The sequence below is a fragment of the Hippocampus comes genome, unplaced genomic scaffold (genome assembly GCF_001891065.2).
Source record: "Hippocampus comes isolate QL1 unplaced genomic scaffold, H_comes_QL1_v1.1 scaffold156, whole genome shotgun sequence".
Lineage (NCBI taxonomy): Eukaryota > Metazoa > Chordata > Actinopteri > Syngnathiformes > Syngnathidae > Hippocampus > Hippocampus comes.
Window position 1 is genome coordinate 5618113 of NW_017805744.1, and position 25012 is coordinate 5643124.

Here is a 25012-nt window from a genome sequence, read left to right on the forward strand (position 1 = left end):
GCTTATAAATGTAATGTATTATTATTATTATTATTATTATACAGTCCAAGAGAAGCAGTAAATAGACACAAAGTAAAAGCAGTGAAACGCCTGAAGTAGTCACTAAAAACATGGCCACTTATTATCAAAGCCAATTTATTGTTTGTTCTTTTAATGTTAAGAGTCTCGTTTTACACTTTACACTGAAGAAAGTTGACAAAGAGACAGAGAGAGAACAAGAGAGAAAGACAGAGAGACAGACAGACAGACAGACATTCTTGGAGTTTCATCAGCCGTAATAATCACTTTTGCATTACACCTTTGCTATTCATCATTAAATTTCAGAATGTGTTTTATTGATTTTACAATTTCCAATTTAAAGTGCTCAGCTTGTTTTTATGATGGTATGAAGATGAAGTGAGATTATTTCAAACAATCATGGTGACAGATCAATTCTGGAAGTATTGCCATTTTCTGTACTAGTGTGTGTGTGTGTGTGTGTGTGTGTGCGCGCGCGCGCGCGTGCGTGGGGGTTGAGGGGCTTGTGCATGAAATGCGCTGAATAAATAAAGCTGCTTTGCGGTGCCTCGAAGAAAACCGCCTTTGAGTCATCTGTGCGCCAACCTTTTGCCAGTCAGCATCAGTGTGTATATGTGTGTCAAAGGATTTTGCTGTCTTTGTGTACAACAGAGAAGTTTTCATCCTACAGCTCTGATTGCACAAGTGTGGCGGCCCAACGTCACGGCTTGATCAGGCATCACCTGAGGCTTGAATGCGACCGCCTGATCCAGCCGCTAGCCAAAAGTCTTCCCCTCCGGTGTGACTGCCAGGCCCAGTACTGCTTGGTTGACAGACTAACAGCCTCGTACAGCAGCCCACAGTGGGCTCGGGCAATAGAGGGGCAAGACGCAGCAAGAGGAGGTTAGTCTGCATGTGAGAATGTGTGTCTGTCTGCATTTTGCTTAAGTTTGCCTGAGTGACTTAATGCGGGCTGAAATGGGATGGGACCCTCGGGGAAGATGGACTTTTGACCCTCATGCCACACCCTAAGGCTGAAGGCTTCTCTCACTATTAGAGGATATACGATGGAATTGTGGGTTCATCATTATTTCACATCGAACTACCGGTAAACTGTCATCGTCAGTTGGTCTGTCTGTCATACTGTTTCAACCGTGCTTCCGTCAGTAAATTTCACCGGTGTGTCAACCGTCAAAAAGGGGAAAAAAACGTCATAGACCAAAGGGTAAAAATTGGAGTGCACTATATATCAGTGTATTTGCTTCATAGAGGGCCTGTCCAAATAGTTTTACACATACACATACAGAAGTACTTGAAGGAAAGGATCCTTTGAATTTTCCAAATGCTTAGGAAAGGTGCCTGGATGCAACCGTAAAACCCCCTTTAGCACAGGTTATTCCTGAACGGCCTTTAGGAAAGGGTATTACAACCAATTCTTTACGGCAGCAAAATTTAGAGCAACAGGACACCAACAAATTATGCGAAGTTGCTTGAGTTTCATGCCCAAGACTTATAATAATTGATTAGTGGTTCGGATATATATATTTTTTTCTCAAACGTGGATAGTCAATGAGGTCAAGGAAAACCAAATGTGTGGTTCCCCACCAACAGAAAAAGAACATTATAAACACCTCTCCATAATTTATTAGAGAATTGGCAATCCCCAAATCAATGCAACACATCATCACAAAAAACAACAATTAGTATGTATCATTTCCATTTTATTATTTAGCTAATATTTTTCGGGTAACGTCCGCACGCTAGAGACTTGTGTCAGCAGTATTCGCTGTGCCATGATAACGTCGATTAGGAAAAGGGAAGACGACTCATTTGAACCAGTGCTGGCCTTTCCTGTGTTCGAAAGGAAGCACCTTTTCATCTCTCCTTGACCCGATAACGTCATCGAACAAAGGTGAAGCAAAGTCGGCATGAAGGTTAGGAGATTTGACTTTCTGAAAAGGCCAAATATTTGGGGGGGTGACTGTAATAAAAATGTTTGGGGTTGGCATCCATTGCTCACAAACGTTTGCTATTGATGTTCCTCTTGGCATTGCCATTGGTTCCCCGTATTGTGAGAATCATGCACTTTATGGGGATTCCGTCTTTTTAATGACGTCAATGCTGAAATGGACTCGCGATCAGTCCAGTCCGCCCCCCGCCTGATGATCCAAATATGGGAAGCAAAAGATAAACTAACAAAAACTGTTGGGACGGGCTGGAGCTCACCCACGACCCCAATTAGGACAAGTGCGAAAGAAAATGAATGGGTGGATGAATTATGTGAAAATCTGCATTCCTCTCTATGTGCAGGTATTCGTAAGAGACTTCAAAGTGCAACACAACGGCTTACTTTAATTTAGTACAGGTTATTATTATCATCATTAAATGTGCCAAAATTATTTCAGGTACTTCAAAACAAATGAACCGCAGCGCCGTAAATCATCCAACTATGAGAAGGAAAAGATAAACTAACAAAAAACTGGCTCGCGACTTTACTCTCAGATCCAGCCGTAGGGAACTGTTAAGTGTCTGGAGAAAAAGATGGGGTTTTTTTTGTTTGTTTTTTAATCTTCTCATAAATTCCCCATTTAGCATCCTATTCCAAAACTCGTTTTAAAACAAGATGGCACCTCTCTGTGGATGTATTTATTTTCTTTCCAGCAGGATTTTTGGTTACAATAAATCAAGTCAAAGTTATCAAAGTCACGTTGAGCCAAGTGGACGTTTCTTTTTATTCCACTAATCAGAGGTATTATTGTTCGAGAGATTTCGATAAAGGTGGCTCTGATGTCGTTACTCGCCCTCAAAACGGCGCTTTGAAACAAAGTGATGGAAATGCCGTGACATGCGCCGTCGTTTTAAGTTTACTGTCGGCTTTCCGCCTAGGTGTTAATGATATCGAGATAAAATATTCACATGAGTAATTTTAATCTCAATGTGTCTGCAAGCTATCACCCCTAATAGTCACATTAAAAATTAAACCAATTAAAAATAGGAACGAATTAGAATGAGTTAAAACGAATCCTGGTTTGAAGCGGCAGGAAGTAAGTCTTATCTTGGGGAGGGAGAAGGATGGGTCGTGTAATTATTTTTCGCTGCTTCTGAACACCTGTTGCTGTCTGTCTCCTTAATTAGATCAGCAACCACAAGGAGAGGACACACACCAGGCTGCACGCCAGCTCTCTCTCACAAACATGCAAAGATCTGCATCAGGTGGTCGTCTTCTGAAATCCGTGCAGAGTTTGTCCACTTTGCTTTTGAATGTCGAACATCTGCACTCACATCCATGTAAGTGTGCCAGACCAAATATTTAAAATATTTCAATGTCTTTGCTAACACTGTGAGCTTGTTGCAATGCATCTTTAGACCATAATATTGATGACATGCTTTCATCAAAAAAAAAAAAAAAAACAAGATTGAAGGATTACAGCACACTTTTAACGCCAGTTTTCTAGCTTCGTTACGATCGGCCTACTAAAACCACCATGCAAGTGAATCCTTGCTTAACCTGCACAGTACAGCAGTTAGTTTCTATGGTGACCAGACCAAGGGTGTTGCAAGGGGCAAGTGGATATGTCTGTCCGAGGTGTGGCAGCTGCAAATGTGAAGGAAACGCGAGAAGAAGCATATTGGATTTTCAATCAAGGAGGCAGAACTGCATGACCAATCTATTTTTTTTGTTCTTTGTTATAATTATTATTATTTGTTTCACAAAGATGGAGGTAGCAGAGATGAAGATGTTGAGGTTCTCTTTGGGAGTGGCCGGGTTGCATAGGATCAGGAATGAGTACATCAGAGGGACAACTCATGTGAGAGGTTTTGGAGAGAAAGTCAGAGAGGCCAGACTGAGATGGTTTCGACATGTCCAAAGGAGAGAGGGCAAATATATTGGGAGAAGGATGCTGAGTCTTGAACTGCCAGGCAGGAGGCCGAGAGGAAGACCAAAGAGGAGGTTTATGGATGTAGTGAAAGAGGACATGAAGGTAGCTGGTGTGAGAGAAGAGGATCCACAAAATAGGGTTGGATGGAGGCAACTGATTCACTGTGGCGACCCCTGAGAGGAAAAGCCGAAAGGAAAAGAAGAAGAACTCTACTCATGCCCACTTCATTCTTGTGAAAATATCAAAGTGATCATCGGCATATTTTGCATTTTATTGACATTAAATGTGCGCTTCTATGAGGAAAAACATTATTACCTTCACAAAATCGCTTTTTTTTTTTTTTTTAATATATATACGTATTTATACAGACTGAAGTGGACAAGATGTCACGTGAGGAGCAGATTTTGGACCCGGAAGCAGACAGGAGACAAAAGTGGCAAAGTAAAAGTCTTTGTATCCAAAAATTAAAAGTCTAAAAAACACAGCAACGCTGGACGCAGCAGTTCATAGAAGGCTTAACGTTCTGACAACGTGCAACTGAGTAACTCCAGCTTATATATAGAAAAACAAGGCCAGCCCAGTGTGACCAACTAAAGAACCAAAGCAACAAACAACATCAAGGAGAGAGCAAAACTCTGCCACAGTCACAACACATGAGTAGGAATGTGCAAATGACATTTGGTCATAGTTTTCAGACATTTAACGACATTCTAGTTTGTTAGACTCCACAGCCCCCGCAGCTAGTAGCTCTTCTTTTCTTTATCTTTAAAACAAACAATATCTGAAAAAATATGTACATTTCAGCTGCAACTTTCTCAAACGAGCCTATTGTACAATGTGTTTTTTAAAATGAGCCTATGTGTTTTTTAACTCATTCAGTACCAACCCATTCCAGATCCTTTTTTTTTTTTTTTTTTACCCTAAGTCTTGGAAAATTTGAAAAAAAAAAAGTATCTGGGGTTGAACGTGTGGAGTGTGAAAAGACATAAATATGTCTTTGGGAGTGAATGAGTTTTAATGTTGGTGCAAAAACTTGTTTCGCCTAAAAAATTTTTTAAAAAACACTGAAAGCGTTTCTAATTTCTTAATGAGATGTTTTGTGGGATAAGAAAACCAAAATGATAACGCTCTCTTTGGGCATTTAAAAAGAGTACGTGCAGTCTTGGCACTGCAAAGGAGACTAACACGAGAAGTGACAGGCGTGGTGAACACTGCAGCAGCTCGATGTTGTGGATTTAATGTTTCTGTTCCTCAATTTAGTGTCGCTCCAAAAGCATCAAAGAAGCTGCTTCTCAACCGCCATTCAAAGTCTGTAGACTTTCAAATGACATTGACAGTCAAAGTGTCTCCTGCACAGCAAGAGTTACATGGATTGTCTTTCTTTTGAAAGTGCATATTCAATTACTGTTTTCTTTTCCACATTATTTTATGTCAGACACAAAGAGACTTCCAGAGAGACCCCCGGGAGGGGGGGGGGGGCAGAAAAGGGAATTCTTTTTAGCAAAATAACTTTGAGAGAAAGTAATTTTCTGACATGCCGTGTCGTGTTCATCCCTTTCAGTGTGTTCCCAAGGCTTCCTATTATTTTTCAAAGAACACGGTAGCTCTCTGACAGAGTGACTCAAGAAGAAATAGCCAGGGTCACTGTCTACAAGCAGCCCACAAATAATTTGTTTTTGTAGCCGGGAATGAAAGGTTCTTTTCGTCTGCACTTTTCTGTTCAAATTCCAGATTCCAGTGATGCTGCTGGTTTGAACAGATACAGAAGAAAGCGCTCAAAAGACTTCCCACAACTTTGAATGATTTTGTTCTGTGTCCATTCATGCAGATGTATTTATTTGTTGTTGGCTGTGTTTATGTTTGAGACAATGAGCCTCCCATTTGCTCCTGTTGCTGGATCGTCAGCACGCTACCTCCTCCGAGGATGGGCAACTGAAACGATGACACCATTTTTCATCAATGCAACTGAGGAACCACACGCTTCCTAAACACATGAATAACAAAAATGCCAATTGTAAACGGGACACAATGTGTTCAGATGTCACTTTTTTTTTTAATGAGCAAATGTACAAAACAGTATCTTAATATATTTTAATGCTCTAATGCACATATAAAAGAAGCGCTCCTCAACTACAAAGGCTTTGAAGCAAACAAAAATAGCCTCCTGTTAATCACCCCCCAACACACACACAGCATGAAAAGGGGCTGCATAAGAAGTGAACTGCTGAACAAAAAAACCAACATTTGCTGCAAGAACTCATTTTGTACACGTTTTCACAAAAATCAACCCACCCAAAGCTTTTAATATTGTACCATGTTTTTCCTTCATGACTTTCAAAATCTCCATCAATCAATAGACCAACTCGCTCACCTTTAAAACAGGGTGCAGTATGGGGCGATCAACCTCACTTTGCTTTTTTGGAGGAACCTTAATAAAAGTTCCTTGTGGGTGCGACATCCGTACTGCAACTTGTAAAAGCCACCATATGCATTTGCGACACGATGACACTATCTATAACTTAGTAACTCGTCATGCACTTCAAACGAGCTGTCAACGGTTCTTATTTAAAAAATAATAATAATAAATACAATTATTTTTAAATCACTGTTTGTGTACTTTTGATATCGGCGCTGGAGTAGCAACTTGAAATCTTTCATGCCTGATAGCATCTCTAAGCAAACTAGCCAGACAGGTGTACGCTTAAATTTGGTGAAAATATTCCCTGCACTACACATTTTTATCATTTTCATAAATTATTGGAGGGCCACTCCGGAGTTTGGCCATGCGCCACATGGCCACCAGTTGCTCATCTCTAACCAACTGTGTCTCGTCTGTGTCAATTTGATGTGTAATTAGTTTCCCACGTTAGTTTTCAGTTTTAGATTCGGCTTCTCTGGCACATTCGTAGGTGATAGGTGACTTGAGCCAGGCCGCCGATGTGTTGCTGTGACCTTTTTCCTGGCTCTGCATCTTTCTACATATCGGGGTGAAACCAATTGGGACCGCAGAGTCACACATTGTCACATGGGCAAGCCGGAGTGCCCAGCCACCCACCCCCATGGAGCTGTGCAGCCACGAGTATAAGAGTAGTAAACATGGGGGAAGGATTCACACCTTCTACCGCAATCTAAGAGAAAAAGGCTCCACAGCTATGTGTCGATCTTCCTGCCATTCCTTATTTTTGTTAAGCAAAGAATATGCAGTCCTCTGGTAAGCTACTCACTGTTATTATAATACAGCAAGCAATAAATATAGAAGGACCAGGTGAAAGGTTCCCACAGAACTCCAGGCCTTCTCCTGGGTTGGTCATTAATCCTGACAGAGAGTCTAATTTTGACCCTTCTTCACCTTATGAAGGCCTCCACACTCATACGAGAGTGTTGTAAGCAGATCGAGTCACAACACACCCCCGGAGTCTTGTACCCAGTTTGTTCGGAAATGTTGTGGTTAAACCCAACACCTCTCCTGGGCTTTTAACGGGCTTGGGCTTGATCTCGCTGCATGCGCGTCATCTTTTTAAAGTGCTGCATCTCGTGCACCTCTGAAAAATAGATGAATATAAGTGATGCTGTTTTGTATTAGAGCAAAGTCTGCCTTCTCACTGCAGGAAGTACATCATCCATCTATGAACGTAAAATGTGTCAAAAAAACAAATGTTTCAGGGGAAGAAGAACAGAAAAAAACTTTTAAAGCACAAAATTGAATTCCATATATCAGAATACTAAAGAGGGTCCCCATCTTTAAATTAATGAATAATGATGTCTGCATTCTTCGTTTCAGTGTAACGATGGAAATGTATGCACTGCCTTTACAACTCTAAAGGAGGTTTTTGAAAAGTCCTTAGTTCTCAGCCAAAGCTTTGCTAAACCCACCTTGCAAAGCGCAGCACAAGTGAATAATAGAAGGGGGAAATCGGATATGACCTCTACATAAGACGCATGACCAGCCAGCAAACCTTCACAGTTGAAACTGGATCATGCAGTTTTCCCCTCCAAATAAGCCCATTGTTTTTCAATTACTTCAGACAAGACTGAAGGCGTATGCACCGAACAGCCGCTTAGAGTGTCCTGTCTTTTTAGAGACCTTGGAGTGGGGCGTAGAGGTGATGAAGTGTGCTCCCGCATGGGGATTCACATGGGCGATGAGAGAGTGAGACCTGGAAGGGTGTGATTGGGAGGCCACATTGACACTGGATGTCTGTGCTTTTCACTGAGTGTACATAACCAACACCACGTTTCAGCATTAGGGTGAAGGTATATGCACTTGGCATCCAAACACCAAAAGCCACGGTTCAATGATCAAATTTGTGGTCTTGTCAGCTGACTTGCAGCAACGTCTTGGATGGGGAAAGGCGGAGCTGTCAACCAATCAGCACCTGGTGATGAGTTAGCTACGATGGTGGGGGAAGGATCCTGGTCTGGCATGGCAGATCCAAACGTATTGTTAGGCTCTGCTGGGAATGTCCGATGGAGTTTTCTGTCAGAAGTTGTTTCAATTCCTACTCCGGCAGAACTTTGAGCGCATCAAGGGGACAGACAAGTACGAGTTGCTCATGTTCCTTGCTTCCTTGCTGCAATTTAGTGCAGCAGCATATCCAATGACGAACCAAAAAAATGAAGTAATATTATGCATGAAAACAATGGTGATTTTTTTTTTAATCATTTTTTGATGTCAGGCTGCAATGCCACCTTGCTTGGCTGATAAATGTGTAAATCTAAGTTTAATGTCCGTGCCTTACCACACATCTGAAGTAGAGGTGGCTGTAGTGAAGGCCTCTACAGTTCATCCTTATATTTGATAGGAGAACAGTGAGATCAGTCAAACGGCAGTGGGGAATACTCGAAAGACAGACAAGTCAACAAAGAACACTTGACCTGATTGTATAAAAAGTCATTTCGGATCGGGTGTTTTTCTCTTCTCATTAATCTGAAGTCTTTGTGTTGCACTGAGACATTCTTAATGGAAGCCCTTTGCTCTGCCGAAGAACTGTGTCATGACTACAGAAACACGACGAGTGATGGGGGTACTCTCAAGTTATTAACACTGCATGGACCTTTGAACTCTGTCTGACTTCAGAGCAGTAATGAACACGTGAACAGAAGGAATGTGTGATAAGCTCGGTAAATGCTAGTCAAAATCTCCACGATTGTATTTCTTTTAAAGTGTGCACAACACAGTGTATACAGATGCATCACCAAGTGAAAGGACGGGGTCAATACATTCACCTAATTTACTTGCTACAAGACGACAAATGCAAAATAATGAGACTCCCTGCGGAGGTTGACAGGTAGTAAAACAGCACAAGGGGTCCGTGATGGATGACAGTGAGAGATGCTACTCTGGGACAAGAAGACAGGTAACAGCATAGAGACTCATGGGAAGAGGGTTGGGGGGGCAAGTGGTTTGAGTGACAAGGTGACACTGTCAGCTCCTCTGCATCATACTCTTCAGGGGGTCCCCGAGTGTGTTGTGGTGAGTTAAAGCGCTGCAGTGACGAGAGTTCCACAAATATTACGAGGGCATGTTTCACTGCTCTTGTTCAAATTCCCTCAAGTGGGCCCAGTGAGGCCAACATGTCGCCAGCATTCGTCAGACCCTCCAAAGCCTGCACAGCCAGAGACGCTCCCTCAAGGACGATGCACAACCCTCGGGTGGCTCATTCCAACTCACAACAAAACATTTCAGACTCATAATGAAAATGTACTAAAACACAAGTTCATCTCCATCCACTTCCACCCTGCGTCTTGGCCATCAGGCGGGGGATAAATTATGAATGAACGGCCGCCGAGTCGGACGGGATCGATACTAACAAGGTCTGAATTTGCCATGACATATTTTTCCTGTTTATTTCTTTTGCAGCCTTTCCCATCTGTATGCTGGTTTGTCCCTGAGAAGAACAAAAGCTGAATGTCAAAGAGTCATGGACGCTCGAGAGAATAACAACTTGAACAGCTATAATGAAGATTCCGCAAAAATCCGATCCAGTGCACTGCAGATGATCTGAGAGTTACTCGAGCACTCTGATCGAGCCACCAGTCCACTGACAGGCCGACCGGGAATCAACTGAGGGTGGGCGGGGTAATGGAGCTCGCCGGAGTGCTCCCCGCTTCACACCACTTAGCCTCTCTTCTATCCGATTTGGTTGGAGATGTCGGGTTGGGGAGGGAGGCAGAGGTGCTCCTATGGGACTCTGCGCAGACTTCTCGCAACCCAAACATTTCTCCTCACATCAGTCACGCCATGCAGGCAGAGAAACACGTAGCGCTTCTCTGCGCCGCTCCTCTTTCTTCAGTCTCGCTGCGTAACCCAATTAGTCTTTGCTTGACCTTGACATCCACTCACAGTCTTGCTGGGCTAACACGGTGTCCTTCTTCATCACTCAATATCCTCTAAGTATGGACAATTCTACCTTTGGCTGCAGCCTCAAAACTGACTGGGACTCCATTCATTTTTTCAAAGCATTTACTGCTGGCTGGCACTTTTATAAACCACGCCAGACGCTGCTGCTGATCTTATCACGCATCTAATTTTGTGATTTTTGGAAAGATGTGTGAAAGAATACCAAGTTTAAAAGTTTATTTATCCTGGCATTGTCCCGTTTCACTTGCACTTAAAATGTCTCCGGTGTGAAAAATTTCCAGGCTCTCTGTGTAAAAGGGTGATGGTGCTGCATTTGAGGTTGATGGGAAGTAGGACATATCCCACTTGGAGAACTCAAAATATTCTGGGCAAAAATAACATGGTTGATGATCACAGTGTACTACTATTTGTTTGTGAAGAAACAACATTAATATCAGCGGGCATGATAGCAAAATTTCACCCATATTTGGTGGCCTCAGAGTTTTTTCTTTGAACTTCGTGCAGGAGAAGTAACATAGGAAATCGAATATTTTTCTTACAGCATACAATACTGCAATGGATTTTGACCAGAGGTGGCTCGAGTCACCAAAAATGTTCCTCAAGTAAGAGTACTGTTATTTTGGATTAAAATAATTTGCAGACGAGTCTTTATTGAAAATAAATACTCAAGTAGAATTAGTTACTTCTGATTTTTTTCAAAATCATGGCATGAACATAAAAAAGACAAAAATATATATTAGGATTGCGCAAATTGAAATATTAGCCAACAATATAATTTCACCTAAAACAATAATTAATAAAATCTTGATCAAATACCATAAATTAAGGCAAATTCATCCACAAGAAATGCTCCTATGTACATAAACTTTGTTTATGCTCTAAAAACAGCACAGTAGGCTAACCAGGCAGCGATTACATGGAAAAATCGGAACATCTTTTTTCTAGTCCGTAAAGTATTCATAGATTGAAAGTGAGGCCAGTGGTGGTCCAACTGCATTTTTTTCTGCCACATTTCATGTAAATTAGTCACTTTGAAAACATTGCTTCTGTGTGGGGCAACTGGGGCCACAGAGACTTGCTGTGCAGTCATGTGACTGCCTGTCTCTGTTTGATTGATGAAGTGGAGTCAAACATCGCGAGTGGTAACCTTGGACTATCTAAACAGATTCCTGTGACAGCGCCCAGGGCAGAAGTCTCTCTGTGTAGACCACGCAAGTATTAATAGATTTTAAAAAATAATGAAGCAGCGAGCAGAATGTACAGTAACTCAATGTTATGAAGCAAAAGTAACATTCCTTCATTACAAAACCGTCCAAGTAAAAGTACAAAGTATTTCGCATGAAACCTATTCAGACAACTACTGTACAATGTATTCATAAAGTTACTGAAGTAAATTAAAAGCAGTCAATACCGCGCCTTTTGACACACCATTTTGGTAATCTCAAATGTTGATTGTCTTCAGGATTATTCAATGATGAAACAAATTTTATCAAAACTATAAGAGCAGATTTGTCAATCATCAGGAATGATAAAATTATTTGGCTAAATGAAAATATAAGGAAGCTGTATATTTCTTTCATTGTCATCAATAGAGGTGGGCAGGGAGGGGGGGGGTTGTTTTTTTCTTTTCATTTTTTAAATAATTTTTCAACCAAACCATGTCATGAGATGGACAAATTTAGGATTATTTGGCCTTGGCAGAATATAAGTACCATGGTTTTTTTCTCCAAAAAGCTCAGCCCCTCCACCCAACCAACCATGGTTGTTTTGGCTCGATGGGTGAGCTCATGTTGCATAATCAAATGAATATTTCATATGCAGATATTAACTATTCATCACTTTGGTGGCAGATGGTCAAAGGCAAAAGACAAGCAGTGAGGTCATAAGTTGAGAACAGAAAGAACCGTAGAAACTCAAGTGAACAATTCACGGGGAGCTACTCACTCAATTTTTAAACTCGCATCGCAACCTGACTCTGTTAAACAACTTAGACGTGCGAGTAAAGTGAGGTGTATTTTTTTTTTATTTTCAGCAAGAGAGGGGGGCAGGGGGGGGGGGGGGTTGTTTTTTTCTTTTCATTTTTTAAATAATTTTTCAACCAAACCATGTCATGAGATGGACAAATTTAGGATTATTTGGCCTTGGCAGAATATAAGTACCATGGTTTTTTTCTCCAAAAAGCTCAGCCCCTCCACCCAACCAACCATGGTTGTTTTGGCTCGATGGGTGAGCTCATGTTGCATAATCAAATGAATATTTCATATGCAGATATTAACTATTCATCACTTTGGTGGCAGATGGTCAAAGGCAAAAGACAAGCAGTGAGGTCATAAGTTGAGAACAGAAAGAACCGTAGAAACTCAAGTGAACAATTCACGGGGAGCTACTCACTCAATTTTTAAACTCGCATCGCAACCTGACTCTGTTAAACAACTTAGACGTGCGAGTAAAGTGACATCAGAGTGCACTTTGCCAAAGCCTGAGATGCTTTTCATAAGAAACAAGACCTTGAAGACTAATCCCGGAGCAGAGGTCCCAAATCACAACCTGACAAAAAGTAAGCACAAAGAAAAAGATAGACAGACAAACACCTTGTGGTCTTGGTGAGGGTGAACTCACTAAACTCAAAAGAGTTTGATCAAAAGGTGTGACGACTTTGACTTGAAAAGGCTCGCAAACTTTTTCAGCTCCGGCACATCAATTGTAAAGATACGTTTAGGCTTTACCTGAAGACTTTTGAGTAAGGAATTATATTTGGTCATGTGAGGCAAAATTGACCTTGCACGGGTTACTAAGTGGAACCATGTGATTTCTCCACGTCCACCAAAAAAGACAGGATGGGGACTTAGCCACCGCCCCCTCGCTCCCGCCTCACCCCCCTCATCCCTCCAAAAAGTTTGAATCATTGTCATGCATGATGCAACATCAGCATCTTGTGCATCCTCAGTGTACCTCAGGGCATCAAAGGACTACCTCTGTGCATGTTTTGTTTTCCTTCCTCCAAAAGAAGCAGCACCTTCAACAACAGCTGTTGAGTGACGAACGTGACAAGAGAAAAAGACAGACAACGGACATTATTTGAAGAAAGCTGACTCCCATTCAAAACAGTAAAACCCAAAGTCACTTTTGGTGGCCTCGTGGTTCGAATTTCTACCTACAGGTCTAAGGTTAAGTGTTGGGATCTCATTTCTGGCCTTCCTGTGTGGGGATTGCAGGTTGTCTCGGTGTCACATAGTAAGCTAGGATAGACACCAACTCACCAGCAACCCGAACAAGTGACATAGAAAATGGATGGAATGGCAACTTTAGGTTTTAGAGGGGTTGAGTTGGACCCTGGAACAGATGAGTTCTATTTTGATGATTCCCTATGGGAAAAATTGGTTGGAACCATCTCACATTCTGGAACGGACTGCTTTCCACCTTAGAGGTGTCACTGTACTTATATATGAAGGCAGTAAATATCATAGTATACAAGTGTTACAAATATAAAGACATTGATTGTTCAGGATTATGTGGAAGGTATGTGAAAAAGGTTCAGGTGAGTTAAAGTATAATAATTTTGCTTGAAAAGGGCAGCCCGGTGGTCCAGTGGTTAGCGCGTCGACCTCACAGTGCAGAGGTCGTGGGTTCAGTCCCAGCTCTGTGTGGAATTTGCATGTTCTCCCCGTGCCTGCGTGGGTTTTCTCCGGGTACGCCGGTTTCCTCCCACATTCCAAAAACATGCATGGCAGGCTGATTGGACACTCTAAAATGTCCCTAAGGTGCGAGTGTGAGTGTGGATGGTTGTTCATCTCTGTGTGCCCTGCGATTGGCTGGCAACCGGTTCAGGGCATCCCCGCCTAGTGCCCGAAGACGGCTGGGATAGGCTCCATCACGGCCGCCACCCTCATCAAGATAAGTGTTGAAAAGAATATTTATTTGAATTTCTTCACATTTCATGAGTGCCGTTGTACTGTCATGGATAAAGTACATGTTACAGTCCCATGGGAATTAATAGTGTGAATGTGATTTGCCTTTACTTTGTTCCCTCAACTGACTCGTGGTTAGTCCAGTCTGCATGCCCAACCTCTCAGTTTCCCTGTGACAGGAGAATCAGTCCAGTCAAGAATGAAATACAAGAAAACCATGTAATATAAATCCAGATTTGTCAGTTTTATTGCTTTTCAATTTGCATCCATGTACTTTTTAGATTTTAGAGACATGCATGCGAGGAAACGGTAAGCATTTGGCAGCAAACGGAACATATGGAAATACCCAGGGTTGATTGGGAGAAGCTCATTTGCTCATTGTACATGTCAATATGGGGCATTCCCTCTCTTGTCAGCTCTCCATCCCGACTCATGTCATCAGACAGCCCAAAAAACAAAAGGCTCCTTCTCTCAGCTGGAGATGGGAGGAGCTGTCAGTCCCTTCTGCTCTGTTTGATGAGAGCATTTCAAATGACACTTTGATCCTCGCTGCATACTGTTTGTTTTTCCTCCATGATGAAATTCAGCTCGAGAGGCATGCAACAAGGCGCATCATTAAAATGTGGCTCAAACACCGAGAGCTACTAGTCTTGTCCTGAAAAACCACTCGTGACAATTTTGGGTCACATCAACATAAAAAACAGTGCGGTAGGTGGTGTAGGAGTTGTACAAATGAATAGAAACCATGTACTGTATTCTCACACGCGAAAAATAGTCCGCCGTGGTGACACAAAGACTCAAGTTAAAAAAATGTTTTCTTTTACGAGAGTAAATGAGCTTGGGATCTCAAAAGGTACAAATATGTCTCATTCCAGAATTGGAGGACATTTTAGCTTCCAAATTCTTGAAAAACAAACCTTCACTTTTCTGATTTTTGCTACATATTCATCAATAATCGGTAATACATTTTCAAAGGCTTGATTAGACCATTTTTGATCAATGGTACAATTTTTATTTCATGATTACCGGTACATATTTTTGTGGTGGTACCTGTAATCACAGTAACAGCATTGCAGGAAAGAGATTTGCAAATCGGACGAATGTTAGCGTTCCGTCAGGAGTAGAAGCTAGCTTTTTGGCTAACTGTTGCTGCTGACCAATCTATGCGCTTTCCATTCTTTTGGAAAATTATTTCATAATGTGAAATCCAGTGTATCATGTGATTCACTGCTTTCCTCTTCTTCAAAAATGCCATGGTAACAGGGTTGCGTGCATTTTGTTGCGCACACATCCCAGGAGTAATTATTATGTAAAATATTACGTTTATGAAAAAAAATGCTCCAATGGGTACAAGAGACGAAATAAAATAATGAAATTTAAGTTTCATTTTGATGGATTTATTTGAGATTCAATTTGGTGATGGAGGTTGGGACAAGAGAAAAATGGCATTTTAGGGGGTACTCCAGACTTATTTGGTATTTTTTAAACTATTTTCAAGCATTGATTGCTCTTTGTTTTTCAGAGTTGGTCTCAGGACAAGTAAATGTTTACTCAGAAATTACTTTTTTTTGGTATTTTGTATGTGGATTATTTAAAATTTGATGGGTGGGACACATGTCCTCCAATTCTGGAATGACCCACATGCCTTCCACAGGCTAATTCTAAAACTCCCATTACTTTCAGTGATTTTTTTTTTTGTTTCACCGACGTTATTGTTCATCAGGGAGAAATTATGACACTTTTAAAAGCTTAGAAATGCTCAAAAAAGTTGCCCGAATGTCTTATTCCCCCTTCATATTCAAAACAAGCAAATCCTTCACAGCAGAGATCAGCTCAGGATGAATACAACACAACACATTCGCTCTCAGACGAGAAGCCACCCTTTGTTAAGCGCAAATGTAAGATGAGCAGGCCAAAGTGTGTGCGTGTCTCAAAGAGCCTCTTTTCTTTCATAATTCCACTTTTGAAGAATTTTTACCCCATGCAGTGCTGACCGGCTGAAATATTATCAACAGAGAGACAGCCGTCATGTTTGGGTTGGTCAAATAGAAAGACGGGTTTGATTAAAAAGGTACATTCTGAATGGACTTTAAACAGGGTGCCAGCTTTGTTACTAAGAAGGAAGCCGAGGCCTCCTGTGGAGACAGGAGAGCTTGGCAACCTACATAAAGCCTGTAGGGATAAGACAGACTTTTTGCAAAGCCAAACAATGAACAATGAGAGCACTGACACTAAATAAAAAACAAGTGATATTTGGGTATAACGTGTTAGATGATTCACATGATAATCGTTAAAGGCTAGCTTTATTACATGGAAAAAGATCCCCCACATCCCTCACAGTTAACTAGCCTGCATGATGAAAACAAAGCTAGCTACAGATATTAATCGACCTGGTCCACTTTTTGGCCTTTTTTTTAAATTACAAATCAAGTTTCGGTGCATTAGTCACTATGTACAGTTTCATTTAAAAACATGACAGAAAATTACATCGTACCATCAAAACGTTCAAAGCTGTAAATCAAATAAAGCAAGCACACGAAAGAGGCTGTGTGAGGGAGGAAGTGCTTTTTCAAGGTTTTTAAATGTGTTCAATAAAGCGAGAACTACTGCTTACTGTCATACATGCATAAATATGTAAGTATGTGTAATACTGTTGTAAAAAAAAAAATTAAAACCGCAAATGCTTTAAATGTTGCTTAAATGTAATCATTTCTTATACATAAATGTAAGCTCATGTGGGGTTTTTTTTATATTCTTATCAGAGACTTAACTGCTTTAAATGGACACTGGAGGCTGAGCGATAGGACCTAAAATCTAACTATTCCAAAATTCCCCCCGCTCCCCCTAAAAAAAAATTCAGAATTGAAAACAAGCCACTTTACAGTGGAAATACTGTAGTCTCATAAAGTCCAGTTTTTCTTAAAGAGTACGCCTTGAAAGGGAATTTTCATTTTTGATCCGATATCATCCTCCGTCGTAAATCAAGCTTTGGCCGCATATCGAGCTGAACCAATCAGAAGTGATTGTAGCTGAACCAATAAGAAGATGGATAAACACACTCATCACAGGGCCTGCCGGATGGTTTTCTGGAGGTGAGTCTTCAAACCGATTGTCTAAGAGAAGAGCCAGCAATTTCAGTGGTGTACGTGTGGTCGACGCCGGCACTCGAGGCTCTGAAAGCGCTGGACGAAAGAATATGTGCATGGCAGCAAATCGAAGATGAAATCTGATCGGACGAAAAAAAAAAAAAAAAAAAAGAAATACCCACAAAGGACTGGAAGCCTCGCGGCAAAGTCATAAGCAATGAAATGAAGACAATACACTGCTCGAAATAAATTATTTCCACTTCATTTAAGTTGTAAATTTAAGTCTGTGTTTCTGATAGTGTTTGTGCCTCAAGGCCTTGAGCGAACGGCACCACTATCATTATAAGCGTTTATGTATGTGCATAATGATGAAAACACACAGGGCACATATTGTCGGCGACTATCTGTGCCAAGTCTGTCATCTTAATCGAGTGACAAAGTGCATCAATTTTGCATTTGCCTCTGGGGACGCATGCCAGATTTTCTTGACTCAATCCACAAATGGATAATGAGGGAAAATCACAGTTGGGTTGGATTCGCAGGTGCACTTTTTTTTTTTTTATGTTGTTCCTTACACACTCAAAATGTTCTCTCAGGCACTTCACTTCTTTGAGGCACACTCCTTGGTGACTCCTTTGAACTACAAGCAAAAGTGGTGCACTCAAATTGGGAGCATGCACACACCACATACTGTAGCATTACTTTGTACAATAGTTTGCCAGAGAGAGCGTAAGAAAAAAAACTAATGCGTGATGGGCATCATGATAAAACGCACTCAACGGCAATTAGGTTCAAGTTAAAATTGCAAGTTGATGGAAGAAGTTGTGGTAATGGTTGGTGTACCCCATTGTGTCTGCTAAACGATGCTCCGAGGAGCCCATTGGACGCAGGAAAAGTGCCTCTCCACATCATTAAGTTATTAGATTGGCCCAGGGCAGCACGGAAACAACCTCACGCAGCATGCATACTGTACAACCCTACCAGTCTTTATTGGATTACTGAGAGGAAACTACTTCGGTCGACAAAATGACTGAATGGTGGAAGTGAGGCAAAGGAGGTATTATAGGAAAGGAGATGATGACAAGACTGACCTGCAGCATTCCCTGGTCAAGGGGACAGCTAACAAGCTGATTAAAAGAAGAGATGTGGAGGACACTGAGGTCCACTTTGGATTATTGGCTACCGGGGCCTGCCAAGATTCTCCACCATTCACCTCCTGCTTTATCTTGTTTTGACATACTAGCGCTGAAAATGTCCATCCAGCACTATTGGAGACAGATGAGGGGAAATTTTTTGTCACGGTCAACCAGCAGCTGGCCACAGTGGGTCAAAGACAATTGAATATGTGAGGTTTCTAATGAGATAATAAATATAGTAGCTGCTAGGAACAAGATTCGAAAAGCCACTCGTTATGAATTTGATTCTTGTAACATGCGCGAAAAAAGCTCCGACAGGGTCATGTTTACCACTGTGTTAAATCACCTTTCCTTTTAACAACACTCAATATGTCTTTGGGAACTGAGGACACTAATTGTTGAGGCTTCGAAGGTCAAACTCCTTCCCAATCTTGCTTGATATACAACTTCAGTTGCTCAACATTCAGGTGTCTTCATTGTCAGATTCTGCACCTCATAATGTGTCACACATTTTCAATGGGAGACAGGTCTGGACTGCAGGCAGGCCAGTCTAAGACCTGCACTCTTTTACTACAAAGCCACGCTGTTGCAACACATGCGGAATGTAGTTTGGTGTCATCTTGCTGAAATAAGCAGGGACATCACTGAAAAAGATACTGCTTGAGTGACAGCATATGTTGCTCCAAAACTTGTTTACAGCTTTCAACATTAATGATGCGAATCGTGTAGCGCGTATTTCCATCAGCTGTCACTGAAACGGCAGTCCGTTAGTGACGGAATGAGAAGTCCCGTCGATACTGACCTGTTTAGGGACGATTACATCGATGGACGAAAACCCACTTCCGTCAGTGCTGCCTTAGACCATCAGTTTTTTTTGACGTTTTCTATCACTCATCATTTGTCAAAGGGTAATTTTTTGTGTTTTTTTCAGGATGGGCTTGGCTTACTTTGTAACAACGTAGTGATCCTGTTTCGCATGCGGTTTTCCATACACTGGAACTATCTGTACATATTTTCTTTTTTTTTTTTTTTTGTGGGGGGGTCGGGCGGGGGTCATTGATGCGACTAACATGTTCCCCATGTTTGTGTACTGTATTAAAAACAGATAAAACAGTGCAAATCTAATCTATTGACTTCAAACCTTTACACAGTATTATCAGTCTTTGTTAGCTGCTTGTGGAATGTGCTCGCATGCTGGAATGGCTCGCATCCTGTACATCTTATGCTTTTAAATGAGACCAGACAGGTAAGCAGCTGGTGCGCGCATGAAACGCAAACAAACAAAAAAAAAAAACACATTACTAGATTGTCTGTGCCTAAAAGGTACCCAAAGTCATCCATGCACTGACCTTGAGAACAGTCCACTGATCAAGAGTGTTGGAGGACTGGGCCGGGCTGCCCCACTTTCAAGCAGATATCACACTCACATGCTCAAATATCTATGCATGACATTATAACAATCCAGGCCAATCCTGTCATCTCATGTTTATTAATTGGGTTTGCTCCTTGGATTTGGTTGTGATTGCCTTGAGGGTCAGGATTGTTACCCCACCGGCTGAAAAGGAGCAATGGACTGTGATGAAACTGAGCCGACAGGATTGTGGTCTGTGGATGTGCCATTTTACCCAAGGACTGTATAAGCACATGTACACAAATTCTGCCTGCTCCACTGCACATGAAGGTGCTGCTCTCTTGACTGAGCGTGAACATGCTAACAACTATTCTACCCTGCTGCCTTCAATCACGATGTTCTGTGGAAAAAAAGCGTTTTGAAGTCGTTCAGCTATGAAGTGAACACTCATCATAATGTAACTTCACACGAGACCTCAGCGTATGTATCACAGTTTACTGACTATTAAAGGGAGTGTGTTTTGCTTTTTATTCGGCTTTTTTGCTGCCACCACTTACAACATTCCAAAGGAAGGACCAGTCTCAATAGGTCATAAGGCAAACGGAAAAATAGAAGAAAAAAAAAATCTGTGTATTGACATTCGAAGCGGTAAGACTCACATACTGTATGTGCCATCTCAAGGCCGAGTGTTTTGTGGTTAAGTCTGTTTTATTACTATTAACTGTAGTGGAATTAATGTAGGCAAAATGGCATTTTAAAAATTGTCTAAATAATCAGTCAATGACTCATGAATGATTACCAGTAGCATATGGCAGCAGTCATAGGTACATGACATAGTAATAGCAATCACATGGTCTTTTGACTATTCCTGTATGATAAAACTACATTCAAAGTAGGAGTTGGAGATGGGGGGGGGGGGGGGCGAGAATCTATATTTTCATGTTTTCATCATGATTCTTTTTTCCTCATATAAAACATATTTAAAATGTATGTAAAAACCCTAAAAAGCTAAATAGGTTTGTCGTGTTGCCATCCGACATCCGAATAGAGTCTCTGCAAACTTTGCATATAACTTTGGTTTGCGCCTTGTCCGATGAGGGAAAAGCCAAACCAAGTCCACACTATGGAGGTGGAATTATTTTTTCGGGACCAATTCTTTTTCACTTTGGTTTTGGGCCTTGTCTTTCCACTATACAAACAAACAGGGAGGCAGGACATTGACTGCACAGTTCACTATGCATGCTGTGATTGGTTGTACGGGTGCACGTCAGCGGCTCTGGGCCTCAATAGAGCTGAACTGGATAGAATGTGCCCTATAGACAATGTCATGATCTTTCAGCTTCATGAGATCGTTAACATGTGAAAGTTCTTCACAATCAAATATCGTTGTATCAACCACCTCTAATTCAAAGTATTTTTGTTGTAACTTATTTCCGACTTCTCCCACAGCATTGACACAGACAGCTGCAATGACATTGCGCATCGTCATTTCCACTGCGCTACATTATGTGCTGACTGACACGCTCTAACAGAATATTCATAATTCATTTATGGAATGAAATTCCCAGCATGTGCAACTTTGACTTCTCATTTCAAATTCTAAAGATGAGCACCCAGAACAGGTTTGCAGATTCTCATTTTGAACAAAAATTGAAAGCATCGGGCCATTACGAGTGAGGCAATCATGGCACGCGGGGGAAGTTGATATTATGATCTCGCTAATGGGAATCAAAATGAAATTTGAGTCCATCACAAATCAGAGTAGGCGCTGCGCTGCAATTATTCCAATGCACATTATTTCCTCAGTATACCATCAAGATATTAGTCAGGGATCATTAGATTGCCAAAGAGCAAAGAAGGCATATGTATGTGAGCGCCGTGCACTACTAGAAAGGCCTAACATCTTACCTATGCCTAACCATCGGATCGGTCTGAAACAAGCACGAGTATTGACGCCGTCATCCCCAACCAAGATGCCGTGGCAGACTAGTGTGCGCTGATCATCAGGAGTGGCGTGAGATCCAGTTCCACTCAATTTGTAGAAGAATGATTATTTATGACATATCTTGGTTGATCCATCTATGTGAGTGATGTATGGCGGCAGACAGAACAATTAAAAAGGCTATTGCCATTAGATGGCAAGAGGTAAATTAAACTTGTGTATCCACCTGTTGCCATTCATACAACAGTAAATTGTAGCTTCCATCAAGTATGACGGCTTTGTGTTCAATGAAACAGGCCAGATTTCACACTGGGTATCGGTCTATTTGTGAAGTTGCCATTTCAGTCCTGATTAATGTGTCAATATTTACTTGCAGTGATTTTTATTTCTTCTCAGTTACAACCACTATGCAAGTTAATGAAAGGGGGAAACTATTGTGTGTCTATTATACATAATCAACAGTTTTCCTCTGAACTTGCTCATTTCGATTTTGGACTTTATTACTTTTTTTGAAGGAGTTGATACAATCCATCTACTAATTTTACCAAACTATTATTAAAACAGGTATCCCTGTTTCTATTTAGGTACAGAGTGCGAGTATTTTTGCCACCTCTCCTGCACAAGTGAGGGTGGGCGAAAGCAAATGAAGCAGGTGGAGCCACAAAGGGAAGGAGGTGCAGAGCTGTAACACTCAGAGATGGGAGATAGATGAGTGGAGAGCGGAAGCCTTTTGATCTGTGCTAGGATTGAGTGGAAAAAAACAGAACAGCAAAGAGTATACGCTCAATTCCCTGTACTGGTAGCATTAACACATGGAGGAAGAGGGAGAGGGAGGAAGGTGTGTGTGTGGGGGGGGGGTGAGAGGAGAGGAGAGAGAGAGAGAGAGAGAGAGAGAGAGAGAGAGAGAGAGAGAGAGAGAGAGAGAGAGAGAGAGAGAGAAAGTCAAATACATTGACGGAGACAGACATGGAAAGAGAAGATGACAGGGTCTGAGGAAGTAGAGGAAGATAAAGTAGAGGGAGACAGATAAGGCCAGGATGTTAAAAGGATTTTCAGTTCGGGGGGATGTTTTTGGAGTTCTCTGCAGCCCTTCGCTAAAGCAATTAGTATTGAACCCCGTCTCGGAAAATACAGCGCTCTCTAATGTTGTTAGCTGTGGACAACCAAGTCAAGCAAACCGCACAGTCCCCATTAAACCCCATGTTTTAATTGCAGTGTGTGTCTGTCTATTTATGTGTGTGTGTGTGTGTGTGTGTGTGTGTGTGTGTGTGTGTGTGTGTGTGTGTGTGTGTGCGCGTGTGTGTGTGTCCTTCCAAAGTTCTCTACACATAAGCAAGCGGTATAAACCCGGTGAAGAAGTTTTGTCGCAAGCAATTTACAGCACCCGTTACACAAAAAGTCTCAAAGGGTCTTGCAGCCGCATGAAGTGTCCCTCGACACTAGTCAGACCTTGTACATCAATTTGTTACACCCAGACGGGATTTTATGGCTTATTGGCAGTTGTAACTCCTTCAAGTTGATAATTGACTATAAAGAAAACGATCCATTTTCTGATCCCTTAAAAAGTGGGAGCCACATATACAAACTGTTGTAATTCCTGCACTGTACACTTTATTTGGATGTAAATACTGTACCTGTAAATGAAATCAAAACGTCTGCCGTTAAAGCACACCTTGTTCTTTCATTTCAAGTCCATTGCGGTTTTAAGAGCCAAAAACATGAAAATGGTGCCGATGTCCAATATTTATGGACCTGACCGCACAGGCAGTTTCACTGTGCTTAGCGATCATGAAATGCTGAGAGAAAGATCAATAGGAGACTTGGCCAGCCTGTTCGCCATGTGTGTGTTCATTGTGCTTTCTGGGACTACAATACTGAAAGTCTCTTTTTGAACGAGTTACATTACGCATCATCTCACCACCTGTATGACCTCTTCACTTTGAGTGGGTGTCTGAATTGCTGCTGTTGTTCACAGTATAGCTCCCAGTCTTGGATGGAAGTGTACCTTCCCTTTCCGGAGCGACACGTCTGCCACCCAGAGCCAAACGACATCAAAAGTCTCTTCAACAATCTCCCATTTGTTGTTAGAACCTTGATTTGAACAGCAACACGTTGCCGCTTCTAGAACGGACGGGCACATTATATTGTGAATGTGCGTCTGAGGATGTAGCTACGGACATCAGGGCAGTAATTGTCCCATAAAAAGCTTCTAAAGTTGAAACCATCGCACGTATTTGATATTTGTCAACTTAGCGCTTACCTTGGAAAATGGCAGCATTCTGGATGATAATACGCTTGAGTTGAGCACTGACATCTTGCAGGCCGGACTCCATGTTGCTGCGAGCGGCAAACTGATAGCGCTCCTCCATCTTTTTAGAACAGCAGGCGGGGCCTTTGGTTTGGCAAACCTGCAGGTCAGCACCTGGCAGGAAATCAAAAGGGACATGAGTGTCTGAGTCTTGATGAGGACAAGGAAAGAAGCCAAACTGCCACTGATGTGTAATTTTATAACGGTTTCGGCATCGGACACCATCATAGCAGCCATCAGACCAGATCCTGCCTGAATAAACTTGAGATTCTTCTGAAAGCCAGTGTTGCTTCGGGAAAAATAAACAGCTGCTAAAAATATGAGTCATTTGGAGACTTGCGCCGTGTTGTTTCCCACAGAGATCAATTTGGTCAAGAGAAACTTCGGGACCACTCAAGGCTTCAGTGAGATCAAAAGTCTTTTCTTTCCCCACAAAGTTGGGAGCCAGGAGCAGTGCTTCTTGCAGACAAACAAAGCCAGCATGTTCTTAGATAACACGACCGCTGGTAAGACTGGCGAGGGTGAAATGTGCAGTTGCCAAGTGATTCCCTCGGTCGTTTACACATCGAATGATAAGAATTAATTGGGCTCACAAAATTTTCTCAAACGTGGATAAACTAAGAATATTTCTCGACATGGTAGCTGAACAATAACTGGATTTCATTTCATAAATTGACATTCGAAGGAAGGGAGACAATTAAGACAAATGTTGCGTGATTCCGGTAATTGGAGCGAGTGACTTTGTGTTGCAAAGTCACTTTTGTCAATCCCCATACAAAACCGCACCAAACACTGCAGTAATAAATAGACAGCCCAGTTCAATTGGAAACTCCAACACAAGAAACACATTAATACATCCATTTTCCGATCCGCTTGATCTCCATAAGGGTCACGGGGGGTGCTGGAGCCTATCCCAACCGCCTTCGGGCGGTAGGCGGGGGACACCCTGAACCGGTTGCCAACCAGTCGCAGGGCTCACAGAGACGAACAACCATCCACGCTCACACTCACACTCGCACCAAGGGACAATTTATAGTGTTCA

General features: G+C 41.8%; 1 protein-coding gene across 1 annotated transcript in view; it reads right to left on the bottom strand.

Moving 5' to 3' along the window:
• Window positions 1-25012, bottom strand: part of gpc3 (glypican 3) — a 97510-nt gene that overhangs the window by 66902 nt on the left and 5596 nt on the right. Inside the window, exon 2 of the mRNA XM_019884422.1 lies at window positions 23923-24084. Coding sequence (XP_019739981.1) covers window positions 23923-24084 — 162 coding nt within the window. The remainder of the gene's footprint in view (window positions 1-23922; window positions 24085-25012) is intronic.